At 40.4% G+C, this 17,519-nt stretch overlaps 2 protein-coding genes across 4 annotated transcripts; one reads left to right on the plus strand and one right to left on the minus strand.

The window, feature by feature from the left end:
• Window positions 1–220: 220 nt before the first annotated feature.
• eif3g (eukaryotic translation initiation factor 3, subunit G) lies at window positions 221–3,412 on the plus strand. 2 transcript variants are annotated; one of them, XM_086176405.1, is made up of 10 exons: window positions 221–334; window positions 418–461; window positions 1,071–1,159; window positions 1,279–1,338; window positions 1,441–1,545; window positions 1,652–1,847; window positions 1,946–2,056; window positions 2,233–2,369; window positions 3,118–3,224; window positions 3,317–3,412. In XM_086176405.1, the coding sequence occupies exons 1-10, from the start codon at window positions 312–314 to the stop codon at window positions 3,330–3,332; spliced, it is 888 nt and encodes a 295-aa protein (XP_086032531.1). In that variant the 5' UTR covers window positions 221–311; the 3' UTR covers window positions 3,333–3,412. The 2 variants fall into 2 exon arrangements, with proteins under 2 accessions (XP_086032531.1, XP_086032533.1); XM_086176407.1 differs by having other exon boundaries at window positions 222–334; window positions 1,949–2,056.
• Window positions 3,413–3,714: 302 nt separating this feature from the next.
• dnmt1 (DNA (cytosine-5-)-methyltransferase 1) lies at window positions 3,715–15,088 on the minus strand. Of its 2 annotated transcripts, XM_086176403.1 has the most exons (35): window positions 14,919–15,088; window positions 14,460–14,496; window positions 13,986–14,093; window positions 13,675–13,915; window positions 13,504–13,579; window positions 13,317–13,398; window positions 13,154–13,194; window positions 13,029–13,080; window positions 12,864–12,947; window positions 12,674–12,783; window positions 12,410–12,528; window positions 12,015–12,107; window positions 11,787–11,938; window positions 11,422–11,609; window positions 10,963–10,977; window positions 9,880–10,063; window positions 9,616–9,713; window positions 9,318–9,465; window positions 9,111–9,226; window positions 8,778–8,979; window positions 8,576–8,709; window positions 8,297–8,473; window positions 7,991–8,215; window positions 7,717–7,909; window positions 7,502–7,592; window positions 7,259–7,399; window positions 6,909–7,191; window positions 6,587–6,728; window positions 5,817–5,983; window positions 5,518–5,695; window positions 5,216–5,411; window positions 4,962–5,125; window positions 4,636–4,752; window positions 4,435–4,528; window positions 3,715–4,359 (listed from the first exon to the last, which is right to left on the minus strand). In XM_086176403.1, the coding sequence occupies exons 1-35, from the start codon at window positions 14,963–14,965 to the stop codon at window positions 4,325–4,327; spliced, it is 4,530 nt and encodes a 1,509-aa protein (XP_086032529.1). In that variant the 5' UTR covers window positions 14,966–15,088; the 3' UTR covers window positions 3,715–4,324. The 2 variants fall into 2 exon arrangements, with proteins under 2 accessions (XP_086032529.1, XP_086032530.1); XM_086176404.1 differs by lacking the exon at window positions 10,963–10,977.
• Between the last annotated feature and the right edge of the window lie 2,431 nt (window positions 15,089–17,519).

Consider the following 17,519-nt stretch of genomic DNA (forward strand, 5'->3'; position numbering starts at 1 on the left):
TCTATCTGTACAGTATTGGTAAGAGTGTTTGTATTAGGTTATATTTTTAATATCAATGAGTTAATATCAATAGAACACGCACATCCGGTGCCCAGTTAGGGATGGGTGCAAAAATACACACTTTTGATCCATATTCCATATTTTTTGATAGCAAAAATTATTCTCAAAACGTGAATTTAAAAATTGAAATTAAGATTTTTTGATTGCACTCTTATTGTGAAATCACGTTACCGGAACTTCATGTTTCTGGCGGTTGGGCTTCGGTCTCGTCGTTCCACTCTGCGGTCCCGGGGGTTAGCTTAGCGGAGAGGATGCCGTCGACTGAGTACGACGAGTGAGTATTTTGACATCTTTACTCTGTATTTTGCATCCTCGAATACTGTTGCTTTCATATAAGTGTGTTTTGATCTTCCTTAGCTCAAAGCCCAGCTGGGCCGACCAAGTCGAAGAAGGAGATGAAGGTAAATAGCTAGTTAGCATTGTTAGCTTAGACTAGCACATCCCTTTTAGTATGGTGGAAAGGCCGGTCAGACGGTTTGCGGTTACACGTGGTTCCTTGATATTTTATTAGAAATTGAATTTACAGATGGCCGAGAGAACGGTTCACTTTTCATCTTAAAATCGTTGAGAATATGGTTATATGGCTTGCATGTACAGAAATACTTTTTATCAACTAATGTGGCCAATGCTTCTGCTCATTGAAATGACGTAGGCTGTATCACTCACCCAGCCCAGTTAATCGCTAGCAAGCTAAGCAAGTGTTAACATAAAATGTGAAAAATAGTATTATTTGGTTTTTAATTGCGAAAATTTAGTTGAGCAATGCCAAGCTAAATTTGAAGATAATGTTGACGGGTTATGGTCGTAAACCGGTAATAATCAGTGTATCGTGATCACTATTTCTGTTGTCAGTGTCCTAAACTTAACTTTTCAACATGTCATCTCTGAAATCTGCATTACGTTATATCAATTACATAGCTTTATCATTTTTCTGTTATTTAAAGGGTGCGCTCTTTGTATATGTCGCCTCTACGTCCAAAATAACTGACTCAATAGTATCTTTTTCACAGGGACGCTTCCTTCACCTAAGGAAACCATCAAAGGAAATATTAAAACAATCACAGAATACAAAATTGATGATGATGGAAAGAAGTTCAAGGTAACATGATCTTTTCCTAGGTAAAAGCCATCGATGCCTAATACAGGCGCTCTGGCCTTTAATAAATGATTGAACCATTGTGTGCTGTCATTTTGTAATTTTTTTTTTTTCAACTCTAGATTGTCCGAACATTCAAGATTGAGACAAGGAAAGCCTCCAAAGCAGTTGCAAGGAGAAAGGTTGGTTGTTAAGCAGTCAAAGCTTTGAAATAAGACAGAACAGACCCTGAATATTTTAGGGTTAAGGCTGTCGTCATGTGATGTATTCCTCTATTCTGTCAGAACTGGAAGAAATTTGGCAACTCTGAGTTCGATGCACCAGGTCCCAATGTTGCCACCACCACGGTCAGCGATGACGTCTTCATGACTTTCATTTCCAGCAAGGAGGTGAAGATTGACCTTAGACTGTTGCTACTCATTGTTTTACAGCATTTCACAAAATGTCCGGGTACATATGGCCTTACGTTTCACTTTGTGCCTTTTTTTCTTAAAGGATTTGAATGCCCAAGACCAGGATGAGGATCCTATGAGCAAACTTAAAGGACAGAAGATTGTGTCTTGCCGTATTTGCAAAGGTGACCATTGGACCACTCGCTGTCCTTATAAGGATACTCTGGGCCCAATGCAGAAGGAGCTGGCAGAACAGCTTGGGCTTTCCACCGGGGACAAAGAGAAGCCTGCTGGCTCTGGTACCAACATTGCACTCTTCTCTTTATTTCAACATAGCCGTGGGCATTTTTCAGAAAGTGTAACAACTGCTTTCCTGTTTTCCTTTTATTTCCGCCAGCAGAACCAGAGCCTGCACAGCCTGCTCAGAGCAAGACTGGCAAATATGTGCCGCCAAGTCTGAGGGATGGAGGCACACGAAGAGGGGAGTCCATGCAGCCTAACCGCAGAGGTGAGATTTAGGCAATCTACACGAATGAGAATGCATGAACATTTAAATACTACATAAACATTTCGTCTGCTGGAAATGTTTCCATACGCTTTCCGGCTGACACCTGGGACCCATGTTTCAGTTCTCCTGCCATCCTGTTTCATATGTTTAACTGCAATACCCCACCCTCCCAACAGCGGATGACAATGCCACCATCCGTGTGACCAATCTGTCTGAGGACACCCGTGAGACAGACTTGCAGGAGCTCTTCAGACCCTTTGGCTCTATTTCAAGAATCTATCTGGCCAAAGACAAGAACACCGGACAGTCGAAGGTCAGAACTCATTGTACAAAAGCATGTCAGGCTAGAAATGCAGAGGAGCGGTAATGCTATTAGGTTTCTGTGTTTCTAATCATGATCTATGTAGTTAGCTATGCTACTGATTCCATATATTTGTCTGAAACTTAATATAATAGGCTGCTTGCCTCATCTTTCTAAAGCCACTTATTCCAAATCAGAGTTCAAAACACTGATTGATAGGATGGGTCAGAAATGACATTTCTTAATTTAGCAATGGAAAGTATATGGGGGAATGTTTCATACTTATACTGTGTAGAATAAATTAAAAAAAGATACTCAAGGTTGAGATTTATACTTAGAAATTAATCAATTATGTAACCCCTAAACTTTGAGAGGCAATGTTTAAATTGCACAAATGTTTCGTATTGACTGAGAGAAGTGCCTCTTCATTGGTCTGATTAAGCATAACGACAGAAGGTTGAAGAAACAAGGCACGACATGTAATTGTTTGCATTTGATTAGACTCATAAGCAAAGTGTTGAAGGAAACTTGTCTTCTGGTGTCAAGTACATAACAGATGTGCTGTTTCACATCTTGTCTTATTCAGTTGAGCTTTAATAATTCCCTCTGTGGTGCTTTTCCTGGACATGCAGCTCTTCTACAAAGGCATCAATGTTGGAACAGTATTTCAGATTAAATATAGTGTGTATAATTTGTAAGTGGTGAGTTTCATCTGTTTTTAAGTGGATTTGTTTAATGAAGTTCACTTTGATCTCTGTAGGGCTTTGCCTTTATCAGCTTCCACCGTCGGGAGGATGCAGCCAGAGCCATCGCAGGAGTGTCAGGATTTGGATATGACCATCTTATTCTTAATGTTGAATGGGCCAAGTAAGTAATAGCCTCGTAACACAAAATTGGAAGATTTCATCCTCAACTGTATAGATAACTGTTAATTTTCTTTCCATTTTAACACTTTGCAGGCCATCAAACAACTAAGGAATCCAGATTATTCCTTATGCCATATTTTATGGGTTTTGTAAAATGTGGCTGTGAGCTAAATAAAGAAATTCCATGTTGTCAGTTTGATTTAGTTTTTTTTTTTTTATTCAACAGTCTTTGACTGAAAACGTGATGTCAAGTTGAAGTCCTGTGATAACCGATGAGCAATGTACAATTTCTAAATAACTCAAGTGTTAACATCAACAATTGCGGTTGGAAAACTTAAAGATACATTTGTGTGATTATCTACAATGATTTTTTTTTTTTTCTAAATCTAGTTTTTATCTGACAAGGTTCAAAACATTTCATCCAATGCTTTAAATTGATGTCTAAAATGTTTAAGTAAAACAACTTTGTCAGTGTTCCCACATCCTAAGAGTCTTGAGTTAAAGCATTTAATAACTTTCTCCTGAGGAAGGCAGGTCATTGTTTTTGTTTTCCATTAAATGTGTCCACTCATTCACAGCAATACTTGATTACAAAACTACATCGATAGCTGCAGCCCCGATGAACCAGACTAGGCACATCTAGAGCAAAAATGATATCCAAGACAACCTCTTGGCTTTAAAAATGTCCATGAACCAGTGTGTAATAGGAACTAAATGTCCTTATTACTTTAATGACTTGAAGAATCACCCAATTAACAGCATTTCAAACAAGATTAGAATAATATTCACTGCAGTGAAGTAAAATGCCTTTAATTTCAAATTTAGTGTAATCAACAGCTTGGTCCCCTCAACTATGAAGGAATAAACAAATCTATGTACATGACATAAGGGCTTTATTTGAAATATTACATATAAAACTACATACAATTTAAAAGTGGGCATATATTCCCCCATTGTAATGATTAAAAGCACATTTAAAAACACAAAACATGGAATGGCACTTAACAGAGTGTCCATGGTGACCACTGCATGCCAGCTGTGTTTTCCTCAGACGGACATATCAGTGTTAGAATCGACGGGACAGCTCAGCTGAAGGAGGAATTACTCTGAGATCTCCATCTTCTCCTGTTTGATGTCTATGGGAGACAGATGCATGAGTCCCTAGCTGAACTATCAAGTTCCTCAATTTGATATTCAAACAGAGGAGTTACCTGATCCTTGTTCATCCTTGATCCTCTCCATTACACACTTCTTTATCTCCCGACCGATTGCCCTGGAGAGAGGAGGGGGCACAGCGTTTCCAACCTGAAAGGAAGAATAAGGAAGTTGTGATTTGACAGCCCTCATTTTTTGGGAATATTCTAATACAAAAAGGGCAAGAACTTGCACTTGTGACTTATATATTTGGTTACCTGTCTGTGCTTGTCCAGTATGTTTCCAAAGAAGCGATAAGTGTCAGGAAATCCCTGAGACCGTGCACATTCCCTCACACTGACCACTCTGTGTTGCTCAGGGTGTAAAACACGGCCCTGAAATTTAAACAAGAGTTAATATATAAATATATATATATATATATATATATTAATATATAAAATTGTATAAAATTTTAGGAGTTTCTATCATCCGTGATTTCTTTTTTTATTAAATAAGACTTCAAATCAGTTATACAGCGTGGTGCTTAAGGTGTCTTACTGAAGAGAATCAGTGCCTAATGGCTCATTATTCAACAGTTATATACCTGCTTTCCCATTGGCTCAGGATTAGTGACAGTTGTGCTGAAGAAGCCATCCCACTCCAATCTGCCATAGAGCCCAGCCCAGTGATTGTGGCGGTTCCCGGTGTGAGGCAGACACCAGGGGATTAGGGTGTTAAATTGCCTGTCTGCAGGGTCACAAGGTTTTCCTGCAACACAGCAAAAGTTACATGATTTATCCTCTTACAAATGACTCAGTTACATTCATTCAAGCGCTTAAAAAAAACAAACTTGCGTACCTCCAGCACAAGTGCACACACCCCTGAGAGCACCAGTGCTACTGCGTCCGTTCTTTTTATCGGGATGGGCGTACCGCAATTTCTTAGTCATTGTACCATCTTTAAGGCGAACCTCGATGTTTGGCAGATCCCTCCAATCAGAACCTGGAGCCAGAGGGATGTGACGCATTCGACCTTCAACCAGAGCGCTCATGTCCTGAAATCCCAACAACAAAGCATCACGTCAGACAGTTACCTCTTGATCAGTTAAAGCAGAGGGGAATGTGTTTTTCTTTCATAAAAGAAACTATTAAGGCACTCACCTTACAGATGTGATCTCTGAGGATTGGCTGATACTGTGTGCCCCTAATCTGCCTCTGGAACCAAGATTGAGGTTCCCCGTTATAGGAAATTTCCAATGCAGCTGCACCATTGCGGATTTCTGGTAGATCAGACATGGTGTCTCTGACAGTGATGGTTCGGTAGATTCCTCCATTACCACTATATGGGGGGGGAGAAAATGTTTTTTTTTTCCATGTGCACAGACAAATTATTCAGATTTGTTGGAGGACTGCTTTTTGCTGAAAAAACAGGAGCCTATAAAGGAACAGACTTCAATTACCGTGTGACATTAGTGACGTATTTCTTTTCATCCACAACAACGCTCAGGGAGCAAGCTCTGGGAGCGAACACATGCAGAGGCTCGGGGAAATGTGGCAGCTTCTCTCCCGGAGCAGCAGCAAGAATGATTGCCCTGCGGCGGGTCTGAGCAACACCATACTGACCAGCCTGAATGAGAGAAGCATAATGAATGTTAGTAGCTCTGAATAGTAGAAACCAATCTGAAAACTTGTGTACATCTATTTTTAAATGAACAGCTAAGAATTGGCAAGCGGTAAATGTCCAGAATCCAAGAAGATAGAGCTGATACTGAGAATTTGTTAATCATGACTAATGTATCTGAAAAATGTCCTACAAACTTGACTGCAGCATTAAACCAAATTATACTGCAGCCACTTGAGGCACTGAGATTAATCATTTAAGACTATTAAACACAAACAGAAAATAGTTGACCTATGATGGAACATCCTGCTTTGACTTTACCCGGAGCTTTGTTTAAAATACTCAACTCCCTGATCCCGCTGCCTCTCAGTAGGTTATTTGTGTGAATTGATAAATGTAGTGTAGAAAAGCAATGGTAGGTGGCTTTTGAGATAAGATTGTGATATAAACCTGAATTCTAAGGAATTTTAGGATTAATGCAACTACATAGTGTTTCACCTTGCTGAGAGTTCTTGAAGGTACAACTGACGTTCTCACACCAGAAATTTGATTCTGAAATAAATAAATAAAAACTAAACAGCAAAAATGGAGGATTTTCCTCAGACCAACCTGAAGGACGCCAAAAGTACACTGGTAGCCCATTCTCACAAGACAACGCAGAGTTAATTTCAGGACCATGGAGCTTTTGAATGAAACAAAATTCCTGACATTTTCAAGCAAGAAGAACTTGGGTCTGTAGTAATCACAGTAACTGCGGAAGAAAAGAAAGGTTACTTAAATTTTGCACTTACTTGAGAATTTGCCACACTATGAAGATTAGTTAATACAAGTATGATCAAAATATCCACATAGTATGGCTATGTATACTTATTTACTAATAATAATGTAATACTTCATTACTAACATCGAGCAGCTAACAAAAAATAATCACCTGAGATAGGAGACCACCAGTGAGTTCTTGAATTTTGAGTAAGTGCGTGAGTTGAAGCGGTTCATTCCACTGAACCCTTGACAAGGAGGTCCTCCACAAAGCATCTCCACATCACCTTTCTGAGGAAGCTTCTGTCCAAGAGAGTTTGTCTTCTCACCAGACATGACCAGCTTCAGCAGGACGTTGCAGTCTTCCGTGAACACTGTAGTACCGGGATTGTTGAGCCGAAAGGCCTGAGCTGCGGGCTCCCACATCTCGATGGCCCACTCGGTCTCCGAAATACCTAAAAACAGTTGTTCTTTCAGTACGAATTTTATTTCTATGCAGATAACTACTGAACAAGTACCTACCAGCCTGATGAAAGCCTTCAGAAAGTCCTCCACAGCCAGAGAACACATCCAGTGTACGATACTTGGGCACTTTAGGTGCCTGTGGTTCATTCTGATTGTCCTGAGTTTCCGGGGCTGTTGAGGATTTCCCTTTGCCCTTGCCTTGTAGAATATAGACAATAAAAACAAAAACAGATGGTGTAAACATCCCAGGGAAACTAACAGGAGTCTGCATATTCAAATTTCTTCATGGCAGTGATTTACCTTTCCCTTTACCCTTTCCTTTGCCTTTATGTACAGAAGACCGTGCATGATTTGGAGGGTCTTCAAAGCTCTTTGATTTGGCATTGTAAGCCTGAGAGATGAGATTGAGTATGAAAATGAGAAAAATCATTAGGATTTATAGTGAAAATTAAGAGCCTTATTTGATCCACTGTGATGTAAAAATGACTGTTCCACAGTACTGCTGGCATCCTTACCTCCAGGAAATAGAAGCGGTCAGGTCCACCACTAGAATATTCTTGAACAGATTCATTCAGGTCTTCTCCATATTCTACTTGACAGCGGCCAAGCACCTCAGACATGCTTACAGTTACCTCTTCGTCACTCCAGTACAACTGATTAATGTCTGTGTGGTAACTAGCTTTCACGCCTTTGTGAGTGTTCTCAGGCCTGATGAGAAAGACAAGATGGTCGCGTCGAGAATTCAGATGGTTTTCTGTTACAACATTCAGTGAAAAACAACATTTTTACCTGTAGAACTTGTAGAGTCGCAGCTTGACATCTGACATGTCCGGTTTCTTGTTGCTACGCCGGTGACAAAAGATTTCCTTGATGCGTCCAATGCGGAAGGGCTCTGGAGCATCGAGGTTTGACCCCTTGATGTAGTCCGATGACTTTCTGTAATATTCTGGATACAGATCCTCATCTACGTCCTCTTTGCGATGGGAGCGTTTCACAGGACTAGCTGGTTTTACACTGAAATAAGGACAAGGGATGAGTTACGTGTGTCTCCATTCTATAAACCTTGGTAAAAGTAAACTCCATAAAATAATTCACCTGTGGTTAAATGCCTCCGGAGGCAGATAGACGCCGTCTCCCACCCGGAACTGTTCCCCTTTGAAGCAGGCAAGAGCGAAGAGAGACTTTGTGTCATCTTCTTCATCTAGGGCTTCAAATGCACCTGGCTTTTCCCGTTCGTCTCTCTCTTTATTCCTGGCACAGCTGCCGCAAAATCTTTAAACCGGCATGAAAAACGTCCAAAGAGAACAAAAGTTTAGAGAGAACTTTTTTTCACATTAATTGCTAAGAACAAACACACTAGTGGCTGATGCTCACTTGAACTTGCAATTCTCCAACGGATTGCTCGTGGGTGGCGTTTCAAAGCGGGCAAATTCGGTGTCATAGCAAAACTGGTAGAAGAAACTCTTCCCGTCATCATCAATGACCTTGATGTCAACATCCATGCCACCCTGAAATACAAAAGCAATGGTGAATATTGGGAGTAAAATAAAATTATTCGCTATTTATGTTGACATACCTCCATAGACCAGTTGTTAGACGGGGCCTTATACGTAACATTCACTTTGCCCTGTACATAATTGAGCAGCATGTCTTCACACTCATCCACAATAACAAGCTCCAGTGGGTCCGATGACTCCCCCAGCACTGTATCAATGCCACGAAGGAACCAGTGGGCATGAAACATCTTTCCATTGTTGTCTTCCCAAAGGGATGTGATCCTGGTTGTTTAAAATTTCAAGTCAATACAAGTCGGTCAGTATATACACATGGGTTATTTTGGCCAGAATTTAAAAAAATAAATAAAATTAAAAAAACAAAACAAAAAAAAAAACAAAAAAACAAATCATACCTTGCTAGGTAAAGAGGAATGGATGGATCTTCTGATGAAACTGAGACACAGTCTCCCACTTCCACCACTTCATCATTTACACTGACCTTGTTGTAATACTGCTTCTTACCCTCACACTGAAGGAATTGGGGGATGGGGAAGGAGAAATCAATTGTACCAGCTCACCTCATCATGAAAGACAGGAAAAAGGAGGGCAAGGGAATGTACCTGAACTGGTTCACCAATCCATGTCAGTTTGATTTCAGTCTGCTTCTTCCTCTTGGCATGAGACAGCTTTTTGGCCTTCTCAACAGGCATATCATCCTCTTCAATATTCTCATCATCTTCAGCCTCTTTTACAGCAAGGTTTGGGCATCTAGACAAGGTTTTATCCCATAGAAATAAGAAGCACTTGAAATTCTGGTCTTGGGAAAGAGGGGTGGGCTCCGACCAGAACATTCGGTAAATGCGTTAAGGCCACAAAACACACTTCACAGGCAGCAGACATCTCCAAACTAATTCTCACCTCCTTTGCTTGCAAGCCTGCTTGCTTTTGCCACCTCCTCCAAACTTGATCATATCTTTACAAGCAACACACTTGCCACAGTCAGGAGACTGGCACACCTGGGAAAAGAGGGAACGGTTATTACGCTATCATGAGAATTTTCAGAGGTTGCAAAGACCAATTTCTTAATGGGTGGAGTTAAGCAATTTCCAGTTGAGATCCAATTCCAAACACTGCAGTCATACACCCACGACAAATATGGACTCCTCATCCTCTTCCACTGACCTCACAGACACCACAGCGCTGTCTTTTGAGCCCACCACTCTCCTTATCATTCTGCTCAATCTGATCGGAGAAGAAGGTATCAAAGATCTGGTAGACCAGCTTGGTGGTTGTCGCTTTGGTTGGCCCCTTGCTGTCCTTTTCAATCTTGGTTGGGTGACGAATAGCCTGTCTCCTGGCAGCTCTCCTGTCAAAAACAGAAAAGGCTGCCATCAGATGGGACAAATACCAGGGGATGTTTGGTGCAATTTCATCACAAAGCCTCTGGCTGTCAACACACCACAGCATCAGGCCATGCAATAACAGTAAACAAGCAACCAAAATAGGCACAGTAAAGATGTACAATGCAGAGTTCCTTTTCGATGAGGACAGCACAATTATTTTGGCAATTCTAGTCATTAAAGAAGTGTTCAAATTTCAATCTGAATCTTTTGCAGTTATTTTTTAACCAAACCTTGGCAACCATGTTTTTCTTTCAATATGCCAATTGCTTACATTGGACATCTTTCAAGGCCACTTCAGCCTGATCTTAAGACTTGAGTCAAAGAATGCCTTTTGGGCAAGCTTAATTTGTTACAAGCTGTTCATGTCTCCAAATTTAGAGAATCATTTCTTCAAATAATGAATTGAATCATAGCCACTATACATCAGTGCTGTAACATTTTCTTTGTTCAGAGTTCTGCCCACTTTCCCTCGACACCTCAAGGTTATTAATCCATACAGGTAATATTGCCACCTTGGTACAACATTTAAGGGACTAAAAGTTCTCAACTCTGGAAATCTTAAAAATGGCATGGTTATTTTCAATTTTATTTGTACAAATAAGTGAGTACTTTTGCTCATAACGCCTTGAGAGAAATAGTGCTTTATTGGATCGAAGCTGACTGGCTGTTGAAAAATTTGGTCAAAATGACCACGGGCATAGGTCCTTACAAATAAGAATCAAATATGCCACAATGTAAAAGCCAAAAATAAATAAATAAAACCAGCAAGAACTCTGGTATGGTGTTTATCCGTATAAATTTAGGATGCTTCTCACATCACACCACCGTACAAGCTGAAGATGCATTCACAAGTCCTACCTACCAGTACAGCAGCATGCTGCATTAGGAAATGTCAAAGGAATGTTAGACATTGAGGAAAAGGAGCAGCAATACAAGCAAAAAAACACAACTGATAAGATCCTGAGCTGCAAAGAAAATTGAAACAAAAATCTAAATGAACCAGCATATTCGCTCTGCACCTGTTATCAATGGAGTCTGTCGAATCTATAAAACACTCATGTTCACGGATAGCGGAATAAGCATTATTTCAAGCTGTTTGAGGGATACTTCAGATTTCAAAGCATGAGACAATCCAGGCTCACATAACAGGAGGCCAACCTGCCACTTTTGTTTAATTTAATGAAATCATATGATGCATTTGTTAACATGAACATTTTAACATGCACACTATTCCACAAGTGCCTTACGCATTAAAGTATGCTGGTTGCAGCTACTTCCAGACATGAACTGACCAAAAGAGGGCCGTGTGCTACAAACGTACCTCTTCCCAAGTGTGACTCCTGCAAGCTTGATCAGGTCCCTCATGCAGGGTGTGACAATGATTGGCTGCTCATCAGAGTCACCGGCCTCATCATAGCTTTCCACCTGCTCCACCACAAACTGAGCGTGACGCAGCAGCGTGTCCTCAGTGAAACAGTTGAAATTTAGCCCTGCAGGAGGCACCGTTGTCTAGGCCCCAAAGCAAACAGAAATTGGTTAGTCTAATGGCTTAATGTTATATTGTAAGACAAGGCTGAAAGGGCCCCCTTCACTTCATTCATCAATGAGGATTTTAAAAGAGCCATGGTGTTCTAATTGTTCACACCAATTAGGGGTCAAAGACAAATCCAATTCCAAAGTCCTCACCTCAATCTTGTTGAGCAGGTCTTCATAAGACACGTCGGGATTTTTCTGGAGAAATTCTACCACAATCTTGCTCATATAAATTTTCTCCTGCATCAGCGCAAAGATGGGGGCATACTCCTCACTGGGATGCATCAGGATGTAATCAGCAAAAGCTAGATATTTGAGAAATCAGCTGTTAGTTACATAAGGACACTTTAATTTGGTAAATTTAAAAGTTTTAACAGTTACCTGTTGTGAAACCAATCAAAGCTTTCTCTCCACCATCAAATCCAGTGATCCACCAGGCATTAATGGGTCCAAGTTTCTTGGCAGGGACACCACCTAGAAACAGAACAAACGTAGGTAGATAGTTGGCCTCAGGAAAACTGAGATTGATAAGCTTCAGGTTCCTATTCTCTAAGTTGCGATACATCATTTTATATTGTAAAATATGGAAGTAGGAATCCTGACAAAAAAAAGCCTCACTGAATCTTCAAGGTGAAAATCTGTTTAAGTTGGCAAGGTGGAAAAAAGTGCATTTCTAAATCGTATTGTTGCTTGCACCAACTGGCTGTGTTAATAACCAACAGCTGACATTTTACTTCAGCCTACAAGTAGAAGACGCTTCACACTGGTATTCTTACCATCTAAGCAGGGGTTGTCATCGTAGATGGGTTTGACGACACAACTGAAATATAGCTCTACATTCTTCTCAATCAGCCCAGAGTCAAATGGGCAAAGATGACCACGCTTGTCATATACACTGCAAGCCAAAATAAGCAGAGGCTTAATTAATAGTTCAGGAAGTACAAAAACATAAAGAAGGCAAACTATTCTATACAAGTATCCAAAGTAATAAGGACTAACTGAAACTGGGCCCAGGCATGGGTTAATCTTGGAATCCTCACCTGAAGTTTGTGATCTTATGCTGCGGCAGATCCTCATAGCTCTCAAATCCATCCTCATTTGAGTCAAACAGAGAGAGGCGCTCATCTGTTAACATTTCCGGTTCATCCAGCTAAAAGGGAGTATCAAATTTAAGTAGTGCTTCTGGTGAATATTTGCCTCACGAACCCTTTTACTTTTTCACGTTCTCACCGCATTATCAGGATCGCCTTGAAAGAACTTGAGATCAGAGTCATCCAAATACTGTCTGCAGTCTGGACATTTTGGAGGTGGGGTCTACAAAGAGAACAAAAAAAGTGTTTTATGGCCTTTCAAAAATGGTTTAGTGTTAATGAATGGAATAATCCAGTGCATTACCTTTGCTGCGCCAACAGCCTTAATCTCAGTCTTTGATTCTTCCGGAGCACCACTGTGTACAGAGAAGTATGAGGAAATGCACTCATGGAAAGGTCATCATAAATGTTTCGAAAGCATATAGTTACTTGTCATCGGAGTCCACTTTAAGGCGTTTCTCCTCACGAGACTACAATAGGGGAGGAAAAAAAAAAAAAAAAAAAGAAAGAAATTTGAAACTGGTATCTTCATAATGGCTCTAATACTAAACACTAAACAACAAGCCTCACAGGTCAATCACAAATTAATTACCTCGTCAGCATCTTCCTCTTTCTTCAGTTCCGCTTGCCCATTTGTGGCTTCTCCATTTAAGTCTTCAGACTTACGCTTCTGACTGCAATAAAAACAATTCAAAGGAATTAAGACACTGGGAATTCAAGGAAATCGTTCCTAATGAAGAATGAAAATTTGGAAAAAAAAAAAAACCTGATACACGCACACTTTGGCAGAGAACACGGACAAGATGGTTGGTTGTTTTCCACCATTTCTGGTAACTCTGGAAGTAGCTGGAGACTCTGTAAGACGGTAAGCCCATTTAATTGACTTTTTTATGGGGGGGGGGGGGGGGGGACTTTAGTTTGTATTAACAGATAGAGTATCATGAACTGACTTTTGGCATCACAGCTCTGCTTGCTCTTTCGTCCACCTTTCCCTTTTATAGTCGGTGACTTTAAACCCTCATCTTCCTCTTGTACATCCATGGATAATTCTTCGTCTTCAATTTTATCTTTGTGGGAGCCATTTGTGAAGCCGTTAGTTTTCCCCTTCTGTTCAGTACCATCAGCATTTGAGCAATTTTCAAGATGAAGCTCATTTCCCAGCAAGGCTTTGACTTTGGAAATGTAGAGTTCCTGCAAGAGTACACCACTGAACACATGGCTTGTACTTAAAAAACAAAAAACTACATAATTTGTCACTTACCATTGAGATCTCAGAGCTTTTCATCTTTTCCTCTAAGCTTGTCAGCATATCCTGTGTCTCAACATGCAGGAAGTCCTGCACCAACCTGAGCTTCTCCTTCACATGATCCTGGAATGGCATTTTATGGTACATGCTAGTTTGTTCGCTTTTGCAAAGAAAAATTATGCTTAGGAATGGGAGGCCTTTCACGGTTGCAAAAAAACACCTATAACTTTATTTTATTTTTTTAAATATGCAAAGCCGAGAAAAAATGTAAACCCCAAACTAAAAATGCACAACATTGTATGTTTTTGTGACCTGTTGAGCGAATGACATCTTGACAAATAAGTGATAAACATACAATATCAGTAACAGGCCCTCGGACGGTCAGGATTAGCTTTATTTCATTCCTATATCGTCGTTGGAGATACATCACCTGCAGCTGCAGGAAATCAACGCGCAGGCAACTCGGAAACTAACAGAAACCTAACTCACCTCGTCTGTAAATTCGTCCGCGTCCAGCACCTGCAGCCTGTTAAACAAAGAACCAAACGCTATGGTAAGTTAGCATGACTACAAAGGGGAAATAACCCATAAAGAACATGTTTTCGATCGGAGGTGGCGTTTAAACTGGTAAAACTTCCCCACTGGCGCCAAATCCCCCAAGCGTTGTTCCATGCATTGACAGACGAGGAGAGCTAGCGCCCACAGCTCGAGCCATGGGGCTAATGTTAATGGTGTACTGCATTGGTCCCGATTGTCAGGTGGCATCATGCTAACGCTAGCTGCAGCGGCTTAGTAGGAGCACAAGGCAAAGTCGCTAACGGGTAACCATCACGACGCATGCAGGTGGTTAGCGTAGTTTCATTGTAGCTAGTTGAGCGAAGAAAACCAGCTACGTTCGTGCTACATAATTGGAACACTTTAGCATTCGGGTTATCAACGACACCGTACCTTTTCCTGACATCCTCCGGCAGTGACAGGGAAGTCCTGGTCGGCATGCTTGGCAGCTACGAAAACGTGTAAGACCGAATAATTCGATTTAAAAACAGTTAAAACAAGGTAAAAGCCGCCACCGCTGAGAAACACTGTAGCTGTGACAAAGCGCGTGCTGTTTCGTGGAATGGACGCTATAAGCGAATCGCGCGGGCGGGCCGTCTTTTCGCGCGGAAACCCGGGTGTTGTGGACTCTACCATTACGGAGATCAATGTGTAAAAACTCGTCAGACTCGAAACATGTTCTATCATGGCTAATGTATTTTAGATTAATTTAAACACACATTATGCAGTAAATTATGTTTTGAATAAGCTTTATTGTCACAGGCCCGTAAATTCCCGATAGTTTACTCTGGTGAAGTCACAAAAGCAGGTGAGGTCACCCCCCTTTTTTCTTCCACATGTAGTAGACAACTGACCAAGCGGAAGGAATCTAAGCGTTGTTTACTAGTGGCAATTTCAGCAATTAAGGCGCGTTTGAATTGAATCGGAGTTTCAGTTTTGAGGTTTTGAAATGTTGTTTTGCAATTTGTTTCTGAATTCATTCGGTGCATGACACTACGTTTGAAAACACCTCGCAATGTCATTGTGTCTGTGCACAGAAACAGCAGGAAATGACCTCCAGTTTTGAGTTCATTTATGATCCAGAGCTTGGCTTTGTGTCCTCCAGAATGCGTCGAATCACAGCCAGACGACTATAGATACATTGGAGGAAACCAAAATCATGCTGCTTTGAGAAGGCAGAACACCCTGCCCTCTGCATCTCATTTAAATAATTGTGCAAATTGTCTTCTGATTATTAAGTATGAGTTTTGTCAGTTCGAGGTTTCAGTGAGTCGAGATCTCATCATCTTAGCTCTTGTCAAACTAAACCATGCACCCACCACCTGTGTCCTGTGGATGGGGGTGTTGTATCCTTATAAAGATCATTTCCATCGCGATCGGAATGCCTCTTCACGATGAAATGAATGTGATCCGTTGGTAAAACTTTGTTTTATTGTCAGCGATCTTTATCACGAATCGACGAAAACGACTCTGAAAATGTCATCAAAATGCGATCTGCATCCCAATGGAGCCACATTACCTTTAACTAAATTCTACAAATACAGTACTCTTAAAAGTACTCTACTTTTTTCAGTTACTTGTTCACACATGCAGATGTATAAAACCGGTCTCTTTCATTAGAAATATTGGTACATTTCATTGATATTTTTTTATTTTATTTTACAATATATCACATTTAATCAATACACATTTGGCTGTGTATTTTTCACCCTCACTGTTCCTTGATGTTGCCCATTGTTATCCCTGATGTTGTTGCTGCTGTTGTTGTCGTTGTCTGCTGTCTATTTATCTGCTGTCCATTTATTCGTGCATGCCTTGCTATCTGTTTCTTCTGCCTTTCTATGTCCATTTATATTCATATTTATTTTCCTTTTTTGATATTATAACTGTTACGCTGCTGTGGCAAATGAACTTCCTCTATGGGGATCAATTAAGTTTATTTCATCTTATCTATCTTATCTTATTTCACTAAATCAATATGAAGACCATTTTCAGGGTTGCTTGTTCTCAATACCAGATCTCCGCATCATTTGTGATGTCTTACTTGTTGGTCTTGTAGACCAACAAGAATACGATGTAGAATACAATGTTAATTGAGCACAAAAAAACATTTTCATCAATTCATGTGGAAACATGTTGAGATTTTCATTTTACAAATCCAACCATTGAAATGAAGATTCTATATCCCTATACCCTTCTCTATGGGATTAATAAGGTCTATCTATCTATCTATCTATCTATCTATCTATCTATCTATCTATCTATCTATCTATCTATCTATCTATCTATCTATCTATCTATCTATCTATCTATCTATCTATCTATCTATCTATCTATCTATCTATCTAATCTAGCCATCTATCTTATTTTAACACCAGGTGGCACTATGACCCTAGTCTGAGTGGCCTGGCTGGCTTTCTAAGGTTAATCAATAATTTGATACTTGAGCTGTACATTTTTCATAACTGCCACATTCAGAAAGATGTCAACTGAAAAGTGGTTCATTTTGACAGTTTGTCTTTGTTGGTAATTCTTTATTGACATTATGACGACTCTGTTACAGGAGAACTCTTATGTAGGAATGTATGCACAAAATTTACATAGTCAAGTGTCAACAGTGGTCTGTATTTGCTTTTTCAAATTATAATTGAAGTAATTTAAGACTGCTTTGAGTGCGGTCTACTGTAAATATTTTTATGTGTGCAACTTCACCTACAGGTTTCTTAGTCCGATGTCATATCCTGCAAGGCGCTGGAAAGACTTGGCTAACTTCCCAGCAGCACAGCCTCCTGGGGCTGATTCAGCCAATGTTCCCACCCAGGAATCCTGGACGTCTGACAGGAAACAGGCCCAACTCTCCCAAGGCCACTATAAGTCAGTCTCTCCCCTCACAAGTCTCCCCCTACCCGAAAACCTCTCCCAGGGCCTTTTTTATCCTTCTCTCAGACAATCTTACAAACAAATTCTTCTTCATCACTCCCCAAATCTACTCTC

The sequence above is a fragment of the Fistularia commersonii genome, chromosome 28, assembly GCF_037954325.1.
Source record: "Fistularia commersonii isolate RoL2024-O1a breed Wild chromosome 28, RoL_Fcom_v1.0, whole genome shotgun sequence".
In the NCBI taxonomy this organism is placed as follows: Eukaryota; Metazoa; Chordata; class Actinopteri; order Syngnathiformes; family Fistulariidae; genus Fistularia; species Fistularia commersonii.